General features: G+C 37.6%; 2 protein-coding genes across 2 annotated transcripts in view; one reads left to right on the top strand and one right to left on the bottom strand.

The window, feature by feature from the left end:
- Positions 1-13,746, bottom strand: part of para (sodium voltage-gated channel paralytic) — a 92,841-nt gene extending 79,095 nt beyond the window's left edge. Inside the window, exon 1 of the mRNA XM_089859822.1 lies at positions 13,350-13,746. The gene's annotated coding sequence lies outside the window, so the exon portion shown is untranslated. The remainder of the gene's footprint in view (positions 1-13,349) is intronic.
- LOC149610066 (U3 small nucleolar ribonucleoprotein MPP10) overlaps positions 1-16,512 on the top strand; it is a 63,598-nt gene that overhangs the window by 46,382 nt on the left and 704 nt on the right. The window contains exons 2-6 of the mRNA XM_089859838.1: positions 14,513-14,707; positions 14,916-15,692; positions 15,754-15,916; positions 15,978-16,325; positions 16,391-16,501. Coding sequence (XP_089715964.1) covers positions 14,513-14,707; positions 14,916-15,692; positions 15,754-15,916; positions 15,978-16,325; positions 16,391-16,501 — 1,594 coding nt within the window. The remainder of the gene's footprint in view (positions 1-14,512; positions 14,708-14,915; positions 15,693-15,753; positions 15,917-15,977; positions 16,326-16,390; positions 16,502-16,512) is intronic.

Here is a 16,512-nt window from a genome sequence, read left to right as displayed (position 1 = left end):
ATATTTAAATTTTACGAATCTTGTTTGAAAAATAAAGAGATTTCTAAGGAGAAGAAAAGATGAGATTACGGCGCTTCGTCTAGACTGCGTAGGTTGTCCTCGTGGGGTTTTTAAGTACAATGATTTTATTTCTCACAATTTTTGTGTTCGATCAGTTTAAAATCCAAAGTGTCGGCCAATTTTAATTCAACTATCGTGTCAAACGAGGCGTATTTCTTTATATTATGAACTTTGTGGTCTTATATAAGAACTTCCCTTAAATAGACTTCTATAGACTTCTATAGTCGCTAACCCTATCGTGTACGAAACGATTAGGCACGGCCAACTTATGTTTAACAGTCTAAGGTTGTCCCGTCGATCCAGTGTCCAACTTTTGCCCTTTTGTTTCTGACGTTAGAAAAGGGTTTTCGTTTTCCTCCCCCCCCCTCCCCTTCCTCACGGACCCACGAAAGATCGATCAATGCAACGAAAGCCGAGATCGGACCGGGACTGCCGCTATGGGACTAGACCAACCGCTTGTTTCTAGAGAAAAATTTCTAGGTTTAAACGCAACCTAACCGCGCCCGCGCGACGAAAAAGGGTTAGAAACCTCGCATGCTAATACAGAAGCTGCAACGACTACACTTTACAAAAGAGACCCTTATTTTTATATTGACTCTTGATCACTATGTTTTCTGTCATTACTTTGCGAAGTTCTAGTTACTTGAAAACACGACCGCATTTATCAAACTTACATTACGCAAAATTCGAAAAAAACTATATTCGAAATTGCAAAATCTCTTATACAAAGGCCTAACTTTAAATTTCGTAATAATGTTTCCGTAGTTACGAGTGGTCCATGTACTGAAAGGTTATCTTCCCTTTAAGTTTTAAAAAATTCATATCTCTTTTGAAAGAAGCTAGAAAATTTGTTATTTCATATCTCTTCGTTGCTTAGACTGAGTATAAAGATCTATTAGAGAAGCTAAACGTTACATTTCCTCGTGTGGGTTCGTTTAAGATTTAAATCTAAGATGAGCGGCTTTTCAAACTTTGACCTATAGAGCTTAAAGAAGTTTAACTTTCAACGAAGAAAAACAAAAATGGCATTGACGTCACAGAACCTTCTTCTCAATTTCATTGGCAAAAGGGTGGGGTATCTCTTAACCCTTGTCAAAAAGAGAGTCATTACTTTCCTCCCTTAACATTGTAAATTTAGGACTAACAAAGAACAGGATCATTTGGAATTATTTCCTTCGATTTTTATCGCTTTATTTTTTATTTGATTAAGCACGAGGTTATGGGTTTGCTCGCGATGTAGTTATCATTAAACTATATCGAGATCTACTAGATTACCTTCCCCTTTAAGGTTGCTATTTTATCAATACATGTTGAGCATAATTTAGAATTAAATTTGGTTCAAATAGAACTAAATTGGCACGCAAAGATTTGAATTTTAAAAGAAAAATTGTACACCGGCGTATTGCGGGTAAACGTTTTACAGGGGCTCGTAGGAAATACATTATTCGTTTACCCCTGGAGGTTGGCTTTATACATATATATTTATATAGTACACTACATTAAACTCAAAAGGTTCTTTGAAAACCTTTTTTTTTTTTTTTTAAAGTAACTTGAAAAAATATTGCATTCTGAAGTGGCCTTGGTTTAGTTAAATCCTTAGTTACTAAATTAACTTTTAAAGCGGGTTTTTTTTTTCTTTCGACCTGGGTATATTTCGGTACTAATTCTTGCCGTCGACGGAACATAGTCATAAATCTAACTCTTTCTTGTCTCGGGCAAGGAAAACGGAGCCCCTATCAACCGCTACTTACTTTAAATAAATAGTTTTGGGGCTCCAGATTGAAAAATTAAAAATTATCCTCCCCCTTTTCCTACCACAAAAAAAATGTTTCCCAAAGCAGCTGTTAAAAATTCTGCACCGTTTCTCTCTCTCTCTCTCTCGCTCTCTCTCTCTCTCTCGCTCTTGGAACTTTTAGCGGGTTTCCTACGATGCTCGAATAAAGGTTTCCTTGTGATAAATGATTGCCTATCCTCCCGCCAGGAGACGCTCGGAGTCGTCAGAGCCCCGGTCCGGTCGAAGGGCTTGATAACGATACAAATAGGCGTAGTTCGGTGTGTCGAGCGAGATTCCATCCGACTATAGGATCCGAGAGAGAGAGAAAGAGAGAAGAGATGGAGAGAAGGGAAAGATGGCGGATTGAAACGTCACGAATGCGTGTAGAAGGGAGGAGTCGACTCCGCTTAAGATAGGAACAAGTCCGATATGAATACGCGCTAGTAGCGCTCTTCATTATGAAAGAAGTAGCTATGAATCGATTAAAATTAAGCTAAGTTGTGTACAGATGTCGTTAAAAATATCAATTGCATTTTAAACAAATTATATTCACGTGTGAAAGAGTTAGCTTAAAAATGCTTTACTTATGAGCCATTGTAAATGTTTGTTTTTTACTTTATCACACGTACTAACTCAATTAAATTAAATTCAATTAATTGAATACTAATTATAGTATGCCTACATTATATAAAGGTATTATAAGTTTCTAGCCAAATATTAAAATCTCTTGAATTTGACATTAGCACTCGCTCGCCATTCCTACAACTGGCGCTGGGGCCGCCAACCGCTTTTGGTTTGGATACTCGGAGCTACAACTAAATGTAATGAATTTACCCAAAGGCGACCTAAAAGGGACTCGACGGAATATCCCGTATGTATATATTAGGGTAAACTAGAAGGGGTCCGACTTGGTTCCCGTTTTTGTCGGGCCAGTGCTGCGTGGCCTATTTACTAACATCGCGTCTCGTGGTCAAAAGAGCGCGCCTCGCGTGGATCCCTTCTTTCCCTATTGTTCTATAAGCCCATACTACGTAACCGTCTCTATTTACCGTGCTTAGCTCTCGCTGTGTATCCCAGGATGGTACCCGAAACTCGAGATAACGAGAAGCGTCGGAGCGTTGAGCCCCAGGCCGCTAATGTTCGCGATTAATTATCGAAAGAGAGAGATTGGAGTGTCTGGGTGGTTAGGGGATTGAATAAAGAATACTCCAGTATATTTTTAGCTCGATTTACAGTCTCGACTTTTCACTTTTTACTCGTAAAAAGTATCGGTGTCATCTTTTGCAATTTTAAAAATGGCTAACGATATGAGAAGTATCTTGGGAGATGGTGATTTTTGTTCTAGATAAATTGTAAATTTCTTAATAAACTCTCTTCATAAAGAGATATGGTTTTTTTAATGAAAAATGGTGAGTTCGAAATAAACACCTGTTTGAGACTAGTAAATATGGAAAAAAATATTTTTTCTATTTTTACCACAATTGCATCAATCGATCTATCTCGATTTTTGCGTAACAAATAATTTGATCGATTTATCTCGATCTATTTATACCAGAAGTGGTATGAGACTAGAAGTATTGAGCTAACCAAATTCTTCACTCGTCATTAGTGAAAAGACTTGATAACGCAAGAGCGGTTGGCCCTCTAGTAGCGGTTTCTGAATTTTCCCTCCAAAACGGTGAGACGCTCGCGGTGGTAGACGGCCGAACTAGATTCAAGGAGCCGCGTCGTGTTCGGGCGCTTTAGGTTGAGGGGAAGGGGGTGGGAAATGTTTTTGGAACTCGACCAATTTTTCTCTCTCTAGTTTTAGCGCGTGGGAATCGGCATAAAATCCTCAAATTTGTTCACTAGTGCCAGGATGTACTATCAATGCTAGAGCCCTTCACTTCTAGTCTCATACCACTTCTGTTTATACTAATATCGATAAGTTTTGCAGAAAAGATATCGCGATCAGTCCTGCTTGATTGACAAAGTAACTTTCTCGACAGAGTTCGAATCCAAACGAAAACCCACGGGTATCATTGAGCTTTACCCACCAAAAAATCCGTTTAATAAAAGGAACACAAAAATGTTCAATTTTTATGCTAAAATTATTATCATTTTTTTAAGATAGTTTAAGGTATTTGTTGTTTCAACTTCAAAATTATTATTTAAATATAGTTATTAGTTTTTATGAAGCATTTTAATAAAAAATTATTATATTATTAAGCAGTAACTTTTGAATGAAAATTGCTCCAATTCACGCAACTGCTAAATACAGAAAAAACCCAATAAAAATCCGGTAAGCTGGAGGTTTTTTAAAATAAAACCGGGGTTTTTTCGAACCCCGTTTCTCAATAATAAATCTTTAAAATTAACCACTACTACTAATTCCTCAAAATAACAAAATTGATCATTATGTATAGTTGAACAACTTATAATTAAACAAATAAATCAGGGGAAACTCAAGTCGGTCATTTCACGATCCGTTCATATATGATTAGAGCGCGCCAAAATCCATTTAAACTATACGTAATTATAGGGTTGCTTCCGTTTATGTACAAAGGGAATCGGTGTATAACGTCGTTAGTTTCGTTTTACCATATAAAAATCATTTTTTTCGGGAAGTGGGCCGTATACGTCCCCCCCCCCCCCCCCGTATAAACTCTTTTTCGGCAATCGACTTGTTCTGGCGCCGTCGTGTGCCAGAATCTATTACTTGTACCTTTATTGAAAAGCCCAAAAAAGGGGGTATTCTTTTATCCTATAGTAGTTATACGGAAAGAAGTGCCGGTAAAAAAAGTTTTTTATTGTTTACGGAGGCGGCCTATCTATATTTCATTCCCTCACTCGGCCTAATAACTTTCTCTCTCTCTCTCTCTCTCTCTCTCTCTCTCTCTCTCTCTCTCTCTCTCTCTGCTTTTACAAACCTCTCTTTCTCGTCCCTGTCGAAATCGGGCGGTAAAGCTTATATAAACCACCATCGAAATGCGTACATGTATTTATCCCAGATATAGATTGCTTGAAGTAAAACATAAAAATATTCTCAGACAATTTAAAGATAATTTTGTAAATAACAAAATTCGCTTTCTCTCTGCATTTATTGGATGAATTCGTTTTATTAATTAAATTTTCCTGGTTGATATTTTTGAATAAGATAAATTTAAATTTAAAGAAAACATGAATGCACTATCAAATGTTTTTATAGTTGATTAGATCTCGAAATTGTCTAATATCTAAGTTTATTTATCTTTATAAATACCCCAACGATATTCACAAAATTTAAGGCCTTTTTAGACGATACAACTTTTGACTGAAGTAGATGGGTCAAAAAATTGTATCGTCTGAACAGGCCTTAAGTCGTCCAATTATCTTTAAATGTGATCAAAATTGATATCAAACTGAAATCGATCATATTTAATTGTATTTGTTAATTTCTGCTAATAACGGTCATAGTAAAATAGAATTTTTATACTGGGTCAGAATATGTAAATTTCACGTGACCTAGCTCGTTTGCTATAAGCAAGGATACATTTTACTCCAACGAAAGACACTTCTGGTATTAATACGAATGCTCGAGGTCGCGTGCCGATAAAGCTAGGGAATTCCGTCGTGTTAGGGTCGCTCTGGGTTAGGTAGGGTACGTATAAGTACAGAGTCCGCCACCGTCGGGGCTTCCACGACCGAAAAGGGGGTCTGTCCGGGCTTAGTTCCCTTATATCCGCACCCAGTAAGCTTTCACCCCCCCCCTTCTAGGTAACTCTTTAATTATTCAGCGACCCAGGACGACCGTTTCCAGTCGGACCAACTCCGGTTGGAAACTGGGCGGCCCGCGCGACTCGATCGAGGGAAAAGAGGCAAAGCGTAACCATGGCAACCGTTTTACTCTATAACCTATAGAACCTGTTAAACTCCAACATGTTTGAAAAGGCAAAAAGATTCCATTTTATTCATAAACAATTTACGTATTTTTTTTAACCTTTTTTTTTGTCAATAAATGATTGATTTAGTTTCCATCTTTTGAACTTAAGAATTCAATCGATGGGATTTTTAAAACTTTAATGCAAACTATACAGGGCGTTGCTGAAATTTCTGCAAGAAAAAAGGGGGATATATATTCATTGAGCGATAATGTAACTTCTTTGACATTTTTGCCACAAGGGCCACCATTTTCAAGTTAAGAATGTCCAGAGTATTTTACGAATAACCCCTTAAATTTAACGAAGAAAGTGAAATACAATGTTAATTTAAGTAAGGGGTAGACTTTTCAGAGGTAACTGTAAGTTCATCCTATTCCTCAGGAATCTGAGCATTTTTAAGCATCTTTGATTTTAACGTTATATTTTTTCAACTCCAAAACCAAATAAGTAATAATTTATCTCCATATTGTAATCTCCTTAACCCTTTAATTCTTTACCCAATAATTATTTAGAAACGTTTACCAATATCAAATAACTTACAAACAGCACATAGAAAAGTATAATGAAAGAGAGACAGTGAAATAAGCGATCGTATCTCGAATATATATATATAGTTTTAATCACCTCTCTGTAGTTTGCCATCAGGCGTTTTACTCGATTAAAATTAATTTATGACTCCCATTAAAGGTATACGTACATATGTATAGAAGACGAGCGTGGATAACTGACCTATAAATGTATATAATAAAAGATAGTCGGCGGAGTTGGTTCTCGCGTAAATGGTTCACCGCCTTTATACTATTGCATTCCTGTTTCCTCGTTTTCCCCTTCCTTCTGAATAATTGATATTCACTCTCTTGTTTAGCCATCCAAATATTTTTCGGGGTGTGGCTTATGACATTTCCCACTATACCCAAACTGTTACGTCAACCTTTCTACCTTCTATAGTAAAGGTTGTTATAGTCTTCCTCGAAATTCGTTCGTTCCGTTGGAGTAGTTTTCAAAATTTCTACGCTAATTATTCCCTAACCATATAGGTAGAATAAAAAGTACGAACGATTGAATTTTACTCAAAAGTTCAAAGCGAATTAAGGGCCTGTTATATTTTATAAAACAATATTGATTTTTCAAAAAGGATCTTTATGTCTAAAGTAATGGATCAATTGTTGCGCAAATATTTGATAATTATTATTGCATTAATTAACTATAGTGACCCACTCTACACGTGGATGGAAAGGATAATGTAATACGCTTAGAGAATAGAGTTGTTTTTGTATAAAACTGTTTAACTTAAAAGTAACGCGGTTATATTATACTGGCAGCCTAGATTCCTGGTGTTGCCCAAGGAAAGCTGCGTAGTTTTAAAATGTTTGGCAAAATATTTTCTTATAGAATAACGTCTTTCGATGACGCTTTTTGGGCCAGGACTTATAATAAATTATAAAAGTTATCAATATATCACGTTATTGATTGAAATTATCTATATTTCTCTTCAAGTTTCAAGGTGACATTTTATTAAAACTAATACCGTCATTTGAATTTGAAGCTGCAAATATCTGGGGAAATAATACTGTATCGTTAGGCCTAACGAGTACTTTAATATAAACAAGAAAATTGGGCTCGAAGGTTTTCACGTCGCGGTGTGTACGCGGGTGCTTTTTGGTGGACGGCGAACGGTTATAGTCTTAAGTTTTAAATAGATCGATAATACCGTATGTAGTGTATAAGAGCGCACCTTATATCGTATATATAACCGGCACTGAAAATCTATTTAATAGTTGCGCAACTATAGCTCGAACGAACCAAATTTATGCCGTCGCGTTTACGCGTGAGCTAACGCGTACGTGTAGGGTGGGGGTATAGAACTGGGAGAGGGGGGGTTGGTGCATGGACGGCTTTATAAATGGTTTAAATTGTTGATTCAATCCGCAAAAGAGTTTCGATCTGAAAAAGAAAGTTAAAGGGGCTTTCTGCGGGACCCTTTGGCCATATAAGCAAAGGCCAAAGTATATCGGGTCGTTCGTACTAACGCGTGAGAGAAGACAATTAAAAGCAGCAGCAGCGCCTGAGTTAGGTATAGAGTTAGTCGCGCTATTTTCTTTCCCCTGTCGACTCTCTATAAACTATATATCCCTGACACACCCTACGAAACAATCTTGTATGGCTAGGTGCTGCGGGATTAAGGGGGCTTTGAACGAAATACTCACGATTTGGCCTATATTTTTTTACGTAAACTTCATTACGTGAAACGATTACCGAAGTGTGCCCCTGTATGTTGGTTTCTCCCTAAGCATTGGTGCGTAGCTAGTGAAACATTTCTACTGGCGCCTATGTGTAGTCCTCGAAAATAGTTTGCCTTTTGAGAGGGGGTCTGATCCTGTTTTCCTGCAAGGTTGCGTATTAGCAGAAGTGACTGAGGTAACCTACCTAGGTGTAAAGGTATCGAATAGGGGGAAGTTTTTGGAACCGCAGGAAAGTATTGTGATGGCTAAGGCCAACCGTCTGGCTGGTGCCATAAAGCACAAGGGGTACCACTCGTACAATAAGTACAATGTTATGAGGACACTATGGAAGGCTGTCGCGGTTCCGGCGTTAACCTACGCGAATGAGGTTATGTGTTTCTCGTCTAATACGAGTCGTCGACTTAATCAGGCTCAATTTACCGTGGGTAAGGCCGCGTTGGGGGGTAACTTTATTACATCATATGCCGCTGTCAAGGGTGAAATGGCCTGGTCTGCTTTCGAGGAGAGGGAGGCTAAAAGTAAGCTCCGCTATATGGGTCGGTTATTGTTTATGGACGACATGCGCATTGCACAGCGGGTTTTTTGCTATATTCGAGCAATGCCCAGGAAAACTACCTGGCTAAAGCGCGTTGAGTTTTTTCACGAAAACTATGGTGCCGGAGTGTCCCGGAGCGCGGTTCAATCGTTACATGAGTGGTATGCCAAGGTAGATAAGGCTGTTGCTGAGTATAATCAAGCACAATGGCGGAGGGATGTTGCTGACCATCCGAGTCTGAACCTGTATTCGTTAAAGGAAACACCGGGCATAGAACCTTTCTATGATAATTCCCTTGCTAGTGGGTTGTTTTTCCTGGCCCGGACGGGGGCGTTAGCAACATCCGCTCGTCTTTCCCACATTTTTGATAAGGAGGTGGCCGGCTGTCCTCTCTGTGGGGAGGTCTTAGAGGACATCGAGCATGTAGTGCTGTTTTGTCCGGCCCTGGCACAAGCAAGAGCCCCGTACCTGAGGTTTGGGCCCATTACCCTGGCGGATAGCCTATCTCTCGGGGATAGGTCAAATATGGAAGTCATAACTATCACAAAAAGTATTTTAGCCAATTGGGCGAAATTGCGCCTTCTCTGCCCCATGCCCTATTAAAGGATTGAATCATATGTCGATCAGCTGTCATTGTACATAATTGTAAATAGTTTTCTTGTTGACTTTGTAACGTGTAAATATTAATTTAGTGTTTTTTTATTGTACGACATTTAATGCTTTGTTTTAGTTTTTTTTTTATTTTCGGACCTGTGAACCCACGTTAGAGGGTTCCTCCCTGTTCCAAAAGGGATTTGTAATCAAAAGAGTCAATAAACCATTCATTCATTCATATTTCTACATGGTGCTAATGTAGATGTAGCTGTAGATATTGAAATTGCTGGTATAACTAAATCTCTCTTCGAAAAATGGGCTAATGCTCGTCTCCAGCGCCCCCCTTAACCCTTAACCCTTAACCTGTTCTGTGATTTGGTGGTATATTGTCGTCATAAAGAGTTATTTTGTTTAGTTAAGTATACTTTCATAATTTTGTTATAGTTTATTTAAATTTTTTCGGACCTGTGAACCCAAATAAGAGGGTTCCTCCCTGTTACAAATGGGATTGTAATTTTCAAGGGTCAATAAATCATTCATTCATTCATTCATATAGGAAATACATTGGTTTGTTTCACCCTGGTGGAAAGCTTCCCCTTTAGTCAAAATTTGTATTTTCTGCACTGTATATTTCAATTAATCTATACGAACAAGCTTTTAAATTGTTTATAAATGCCTTCAGGCGATTAAAAACTTTTGAATAGCTCTATTCTGCCATCTGATTATGACTTGGGAATTTTAAGAGGTTGCCATGACTACGCTTTTCTATTTTTTTTTTGGAGGTTTATTTTTTCCGATTGATATTATTTCGTAGCCACTAAGACTCGCTTTTCTTTATACTCTGACAAGAAAAGAATGCCAAAATTCAATTTTAAAATAATTTTTGCGGAGGACTTAAAGGACAGATTTAGTTATAAATCATTCATATTTCAGCTTCAAAATGAGTTAAAAGATATTTACAAAGTTGAATACCTTCAAGTTATCCGACATAAATAATTTTGTATTATTATTATTTTAGGTTTTTGAGATAATGACAATTAACTTAATCATATTCTAAAACTAACTCATTTGTGTACTTATTTTGACATAAATGAACGACTTTTGGGAGGTTTTCACAAAACCTTTCACACGATGATCATTTTGGTTCTCAAATAACTTTTTATCGAGTCAATGGTTAAGTTAAATAGTTAAGTAAATAGAACAGTAGGTGTTATGGTTCTATACTTAGTATGGTAGTAGAAGCTTTGTCATGCGCTTTGTTTAAAAAGCCATTTTTATAATACCTTCAAAAAAAATTGGCGCTACATGCTTTTTTTCATGTCATCATCGCTCAAAGCAATTAGAATTACGTACCTTTTTCTGTAAATATCAATATTTTACCCACATTTTCTTGAAAAATGAAGAGGGGGAAACTCGATTTAGGTCAAGCTATTTATTGATTAGGTAGACCTGACCGTGGGGTGTTTAAAATTCTAGAAAGGAAGTGTGATACGCGATAAATGGGAATTAGTAACAATTCAAGGTTTCCCTCAGCGCCCTTCATTGGTATAAATAAAAAATTTCATTTTCATTACAAATAGTAAATAGACAGTTGGGTGCTAAAACAACGCTCTCCGGGATTGTGTTTCCTGAGCTAAAGAACTCGCAATTTTGCATTTCCTAACAACTTTTATAATTTGAAATTAGATCTGAGTTGGTAAAAATATTCCACGCACATTTCTATTATATAATTTTAGGCCAAATGACAATTCCTTTTAAAATAGGGAAATGCGTCTTTACCCCTTTCTTTTACTAGATTTTCTTTTTGGGTAGTAGACGGATTAAATGCTCTGTCTGGTCGATAATAAGGTTTTAATAGGCTTAAAATAGTTTGAATTTTTAAGGGGGATATTCTTTGGGCGATTTTGAGTCGAAAATGCAACTTCTATCTCCATTTTGTCGTCCGGGCCACTGTTTTCGAGTTAAGATTTGAGTGATTTAGGAATGAGCCCTTAATTAAATTAGAAATCATTGCCTTAATCAGTTTCTTAATTAAATTTAAGGGGTCATCCCAAAAATACTCCAATCTGAACTTTAAAACGGTGGCCCGGACGACAAAATATCATAGAAAATTTCCAATCGAAATCGCCCTTCTATACCATCCCTCTTTAATTTCTGATAGTGCATTTTCAGAAGTAACCATATATTTAAGAAAAATCAAAATTGTCCCCGGACGAAGATTGTAAATGACTGATTTAACTTTGGTCTTCTATGAATTTATCCAAGAGACGGGAGAATCTAATTGAAGTATCGATATTTAATAGCATAATGGTTGTGTTTATAATAAACTCGATGCAATAAACGATAAGGAATGAATCGAAATTAAGACTTGTCCAAAAGTCGTGAGAGAGAGAGTGTGTATCTTTTGAGAGGGTTGAATGAGGTTAAAGGCTAAAATAGACCATATATTTGGAGGAGAGTGGCTAAAGCCGATAGAAATGTCTTTAGCTGGCTGTTGAAGGCAGCTCCTCTCTCTCTCTCTCTTTCGCTCTCTTTCGCTCTAAGCTAGCACAGTCCGCATTTTGACTTTGGTGCATGCGCACTGATATTAGGTCGCACCCATTTTGATCCGTCAGGAATAAACGGGCAGTGTGCCTCGTAGGAGAGAATAGGCAAAACTCCGGAGGGACTCCTAGCCCTTTTTTAGGATGTAAAACGCCACCACATAATCTGTGTCAAACACCCTCTCCCTTCTCCAACTCCCCTTTGCTTGGTGATTAGTTACTAGGGTACTAGCTATTACAAAAACCGGAAATGCTCCTAAATACATTATATAGTGCTATTGTACCAGTGGTCGCATTTTTAATTCTCATTTTTATATTAATATATGTAAAAAAAATTAATAAAATATAGACTACCACCCTTTCATTGCAATATAATGAATGTTTTAAGAGGGAGGGTTGACTGAGACGCTGGGACTTCGTTAGACTTTGAAAAGGTCCGATATACCGCGTCCATTGATAAGATATTTTGGGTGACCTTAGGGTCTTCACGTTTTCACGGATGCATGCCATACTCGGGACTCTCTTTCCGTTTAGGTAAAAAAGGGATATCTCCCTCCCGATATACGTTCCTCCCTCTTAAAATACTCTCTTTTCTCGCGCGGTCGGTAAAGAGGGCTTGTGCCCCATTACGAAAGCGGGCAGCGGCGAAAGAAAATGGGGAAGCCGATTTTGACCCCCTCTAGGAATTTCCTATCCTTCAGTTCTAAAAACCTACAGTATTGGCGCGAGTTCGGTATAATATAAGCGAGCCGCGCACACTCGGTCTAGTCTCTACCTCAATCAATGGGGAAAAATTTCGAAAATACATCTGCAGAAAATAAACGTCAGCGACTGCAGCGCCACGCGATTTTCTGTAGTTGTACCAATTCGTATAAATTTTGTTGGAAGTAGTATTTTAAAAGAGTTTGATTTCTTTAATAACATGAAAGGCTGGCCCTTAATGCGGCATTTTTAACTGCCCGCTGGTATAAGGAAAAGAGGAAGGGCCGGGGTGTCCGCCAGCGGGGGTCTACGGGCCCCATTTGGTCTCTCGCGTGTATCGTTACTTTGGTTCGAATAATGCCTGGGTCCACGGCTTGGCGAGGTTATATATCCATGTATGGAAAGGCTTACGTCGGGAGGGTGGAATTAGCTAACAAACGAGTAGGAACGTTTTTCTATTATTCTACCCCGTTCCTAACGAACGGAGCGTAGTTGTATCGCGTTGAAAATCGATTTAGAAAAGTTTCTTAGTCGTTGGTCGAGGGTACGAATTACGAAATTTAGGCGTAGTACCCTCGAAAAATGCGTATAATAATAGTGTATAAAGGCAAAGAAAGCTATATACCCCCTTTGGCGTAGGCTTAAGAATCTGACGTAGGCCTAGGCTCGGGTTTTCCTAGTTCCAACTGAATTGTCCCTTGGTCGTGTGAGTTTTCGAGATTCTCCACGATAGTTGTAGCTTTATGGAAAGGAAGCGTTTAAAATGAATTGAAAGCGAGCGCAGCCAAGCCTTCGAAAATGATATTAATAACTTTTCCGATGCTTTACTATAAAAAAGAAGCGTTTGTTTTTAGAGCGGCGGTGCGAAATGTATAGTCGAGTATACCGGGTATGCCCTAGGTTATTATAGCCCGAAAGAAAAATTTGAAAAGCGTGATTTCAGCCGAGATAATTCTTTTAGAGAAAGATACATCCGCGTTATGACTTTTGCTATCCTACCTTATGATAGTCTTCGAAGGTTCCAAAGACATCCACCGCGAAACGCTTCATGGTTCCCAGAGAGTTAAAAGTTGCACAATTCGGACACTAGTTAACAGAAGGCTTTAGTATAACGTAACGTTCGCGGGACGGTGGAGATTTTTTTTTAATTGCGTTGCGAAGCGATAGGAAGAAAAATAGATTATTTATATTATATATATTTCGAGCGGTAGTTTTCTTTCGCGGATTTTATATTTTCGGTTATTACGAGAAACGAGGGTTAGGAAGAATCCTGGGCCATGTTATTCTGCCAGTGGAGCCACCGTAATCTCAAGCCCTCTAGTGTTGGGCTCTTCCCGCCTGTGTAGCTCGCTTCCCTACCACCTACTCTCTTTCTAGGGAGGCGACCGCTCTAGTCGCTCGTTGCTAGGAGTGACGGCGTTGCCATAGAAACCGGGAAACACCACAGCCAAAACCCGAGAATGTACTATCCGAGTGCGTGCCCCGCTCAAGGAAGGCAGTTACAATAGGAAAAGTTTAGAGAAAAAGGGGGTAGCGTGATACTCCTTGGCTATTTTACCGAAAAGAATTTCATAAAAATGAAAATACCCCCTTGTTTTGAATTTCCGTTAGTTTTGGTTACAATAATGTCGACCTTATTTTCGGAATCGAACGATTCTACACGACTCGAGTTACATTTAATCACCCATAGAGCGCCCGCCTTGCTGCTGTCAATGTTTAAGTTAATTCTCTGTTTCCACAAATAGTTTACTGGTTTCGGTAGAAAACTTTCCAACTTCAATTTATACAGGGATAGAAGATTCTGGGACACAACCTATATTATCTCTACGGGCGCCTGTAGAAATGTTTCAACAGTTGCACACTGGTGTTTAAGGAGAAGCCAGCCTGCAGGGGTACAATTTCTGCACGCCTGAATATCGAGGGTCTCCAACTTTTATAATTTTATGTTTTAAACGTGACAAATTTATTATATAGTATTCAAATATTCACCTGACTTTTACCATAATTGTTTTATTAAGAAAAATTAAATATAACATGTTAGACATGTAGACTAGGCTAAAAATTAGGAGCAATAATCACACGAAACCAAGTGCATTATAATTAATAAAGGAGAAATAGTAATATACTCGTTTATTACTCCTTGTTTGTTTACTTTTTATTAGCCTACTACAACAAAGAACCAATCAACATCGGGCTTTGTTGCTTGACATATCCAAAGTTTCAAACCGACAGCAAGATCGAACTTTAAAAATGGCGCCTACCTCGAAAACGAGTGTTGTGTCTGCTACAAATGAAAATATATTACAAGTTTTGGATAAATTTCAGTCATTAATTGGTAGCCCGGAATTGTTTCTAGAGTAAGTGATTTCCAAAAGTACATATGTAAAATAATTGAATTATAATCATGGGAAAGCCCAAAAAGAAAATATTTTATTAAGCCTTGGTTTAAACCATGTGGGTATTGGGGAAGTTGGGAACTTAGTTTATGGATTCGTGGGATACCCAGGGCATATTTTAATTTTGGCATTGCATGAAGTAATGTTTATTACATTATTTTATTTTCAGACCCAAATTAAAATACGTCCAACCGTTCCAGAATATTACCAAAACTTTGTATGATCAGTTACAATTAACTCATCATAATGAAAAATCAGAAAGTAACGTTTTACCCGAGTTATTTGTTGATGGTTTTGATAATGAACAAGTGTGGCAACAGTTAGAGTTAAAAAATGGCGCTTCAGTGCCTAAATACCTTAAATCAATCGGAAGTTTAGTTTCCAAAAAAGATTTAAGTGTTAGCCTTAATGAAGAGCCGGTCTCTGATTCTGAAAGAAACATCAACAATGAAGAGGAGAGTGATGAACGAGAATTGTCACCAGAGTCTCAAAGTGAAGTGGATTCGGATGACGAAATATTTAAGAAAATTCGCGAGATACGAAATAAATCTGAAACTAAGCGGAAAAAAGTGGTTCAGAAGAAAACAACAAAAAGGACAAATAATAGTTCAATTGTTGATGACCAATTTTTCAAGTTAGCGGAAATGGAACAATTTCTCATTCAAGAAGATAAGAAAGAAATGAAGAAAGATTCTAGAAACGAAGCTTCTGATGAAAGTGAAGAAGATGACGATGATGATATAGATTATTTCAATGATATCCCTTCTTCAGACAATGAAAGTGAGTCATCTGATGAAGATGAGCCTCTCAAGCCTGGTAACAGTGGAAGAAGAAGAGTTACGTATGAAGATTTCTTCGACCCACCCGGATTAGAGGTAGAGGATGGATTAGAAGCGATGGAAAGTGAAAATGAAGATATGGAGGGTGTTGAAAATGAGAATGAAAGGTATAAAGTTCTGTAACTTATGAGGGTGTTTTGTAATTTTTAACTTTCAATGATGGTTCAGGGATTATGACATTCGTGATGTTGATGCCAATGACATTCAAGAAATGAATGAAGATGGCTCTCTTAGCAATACCGACAGTGAAGGTGAAGATGTGGATGACATTTTAGGTGCAGGACATGATAGAGGAGCTGTTAAATCATCTTTTGAGAAACAACAAGATAAAGTAATTTTATTATTAGCTAATTTATATTTTGTTTAATTTCTTAACTTTGAAAATTCAACAGTTGAAAGAAAAGATGGCTGAGCTGGAAGAAATGAATTTAGGAGAGAAACCTTGGCAACTAAAAGGCGAGATATCGGGGGAAGCGAGACCCGAAAATAGTTTATTGGAAGAATACCTTCAATTTGATCACACATCTAGACAAGCACCCGTCATTACTGAGGAAACCACTAAAAAATTAGAAGATATAATCCTTCAGAGAATTAAGGATAAAGCTTGGGATGATGTTGAAAGAAAAAATAAACCGGTGGAAGAACCATTTGAGTATCGAAGACGAGTTGTCTTGGATCAAGAGAAAAGCAAACGGAGCTTAGCGGAAATTTATGAAAAGGAATACTTAAACCAAAAAAAGGTTTTGATTTAAACTTTTTATTGATATTTTAACTCGTCATTAACTGAAATAAATTTTAATTACAGAAAGATGTTGAAGAGACTGAAGTTCCAGAACATGCGGAGATCACGAAGATGATGGATATTTTATTTGGAAAACTCGATGCCTTATCAAACTTTCATTACACTCCTAAGATGGTATAATAACT

The sequence above is a fragment of the Phalangium opilio genome, unplaced genomic scaffold (assembly GCF_054372755.1).
Source record: "Phalangium opilio isolate 3A_F unplaced genomic scaffold, DU_Popi_V2 ptg000344l_1, whole genome shotgun sequence".
In the NCBI taxonomy this organism is placed as follows: domain Eukaryota; kingdom Metazoa; phylum Arthropoda; class Arachnida; order Opiliones; family Phalangiidae; genus Phalangium; species Phalangium opilio.
The sequence above is the reverse complement of the archived record's forward strand: the minus strand, read 5'-3'. Positions and strand labels throughout refer to the sequence as shown.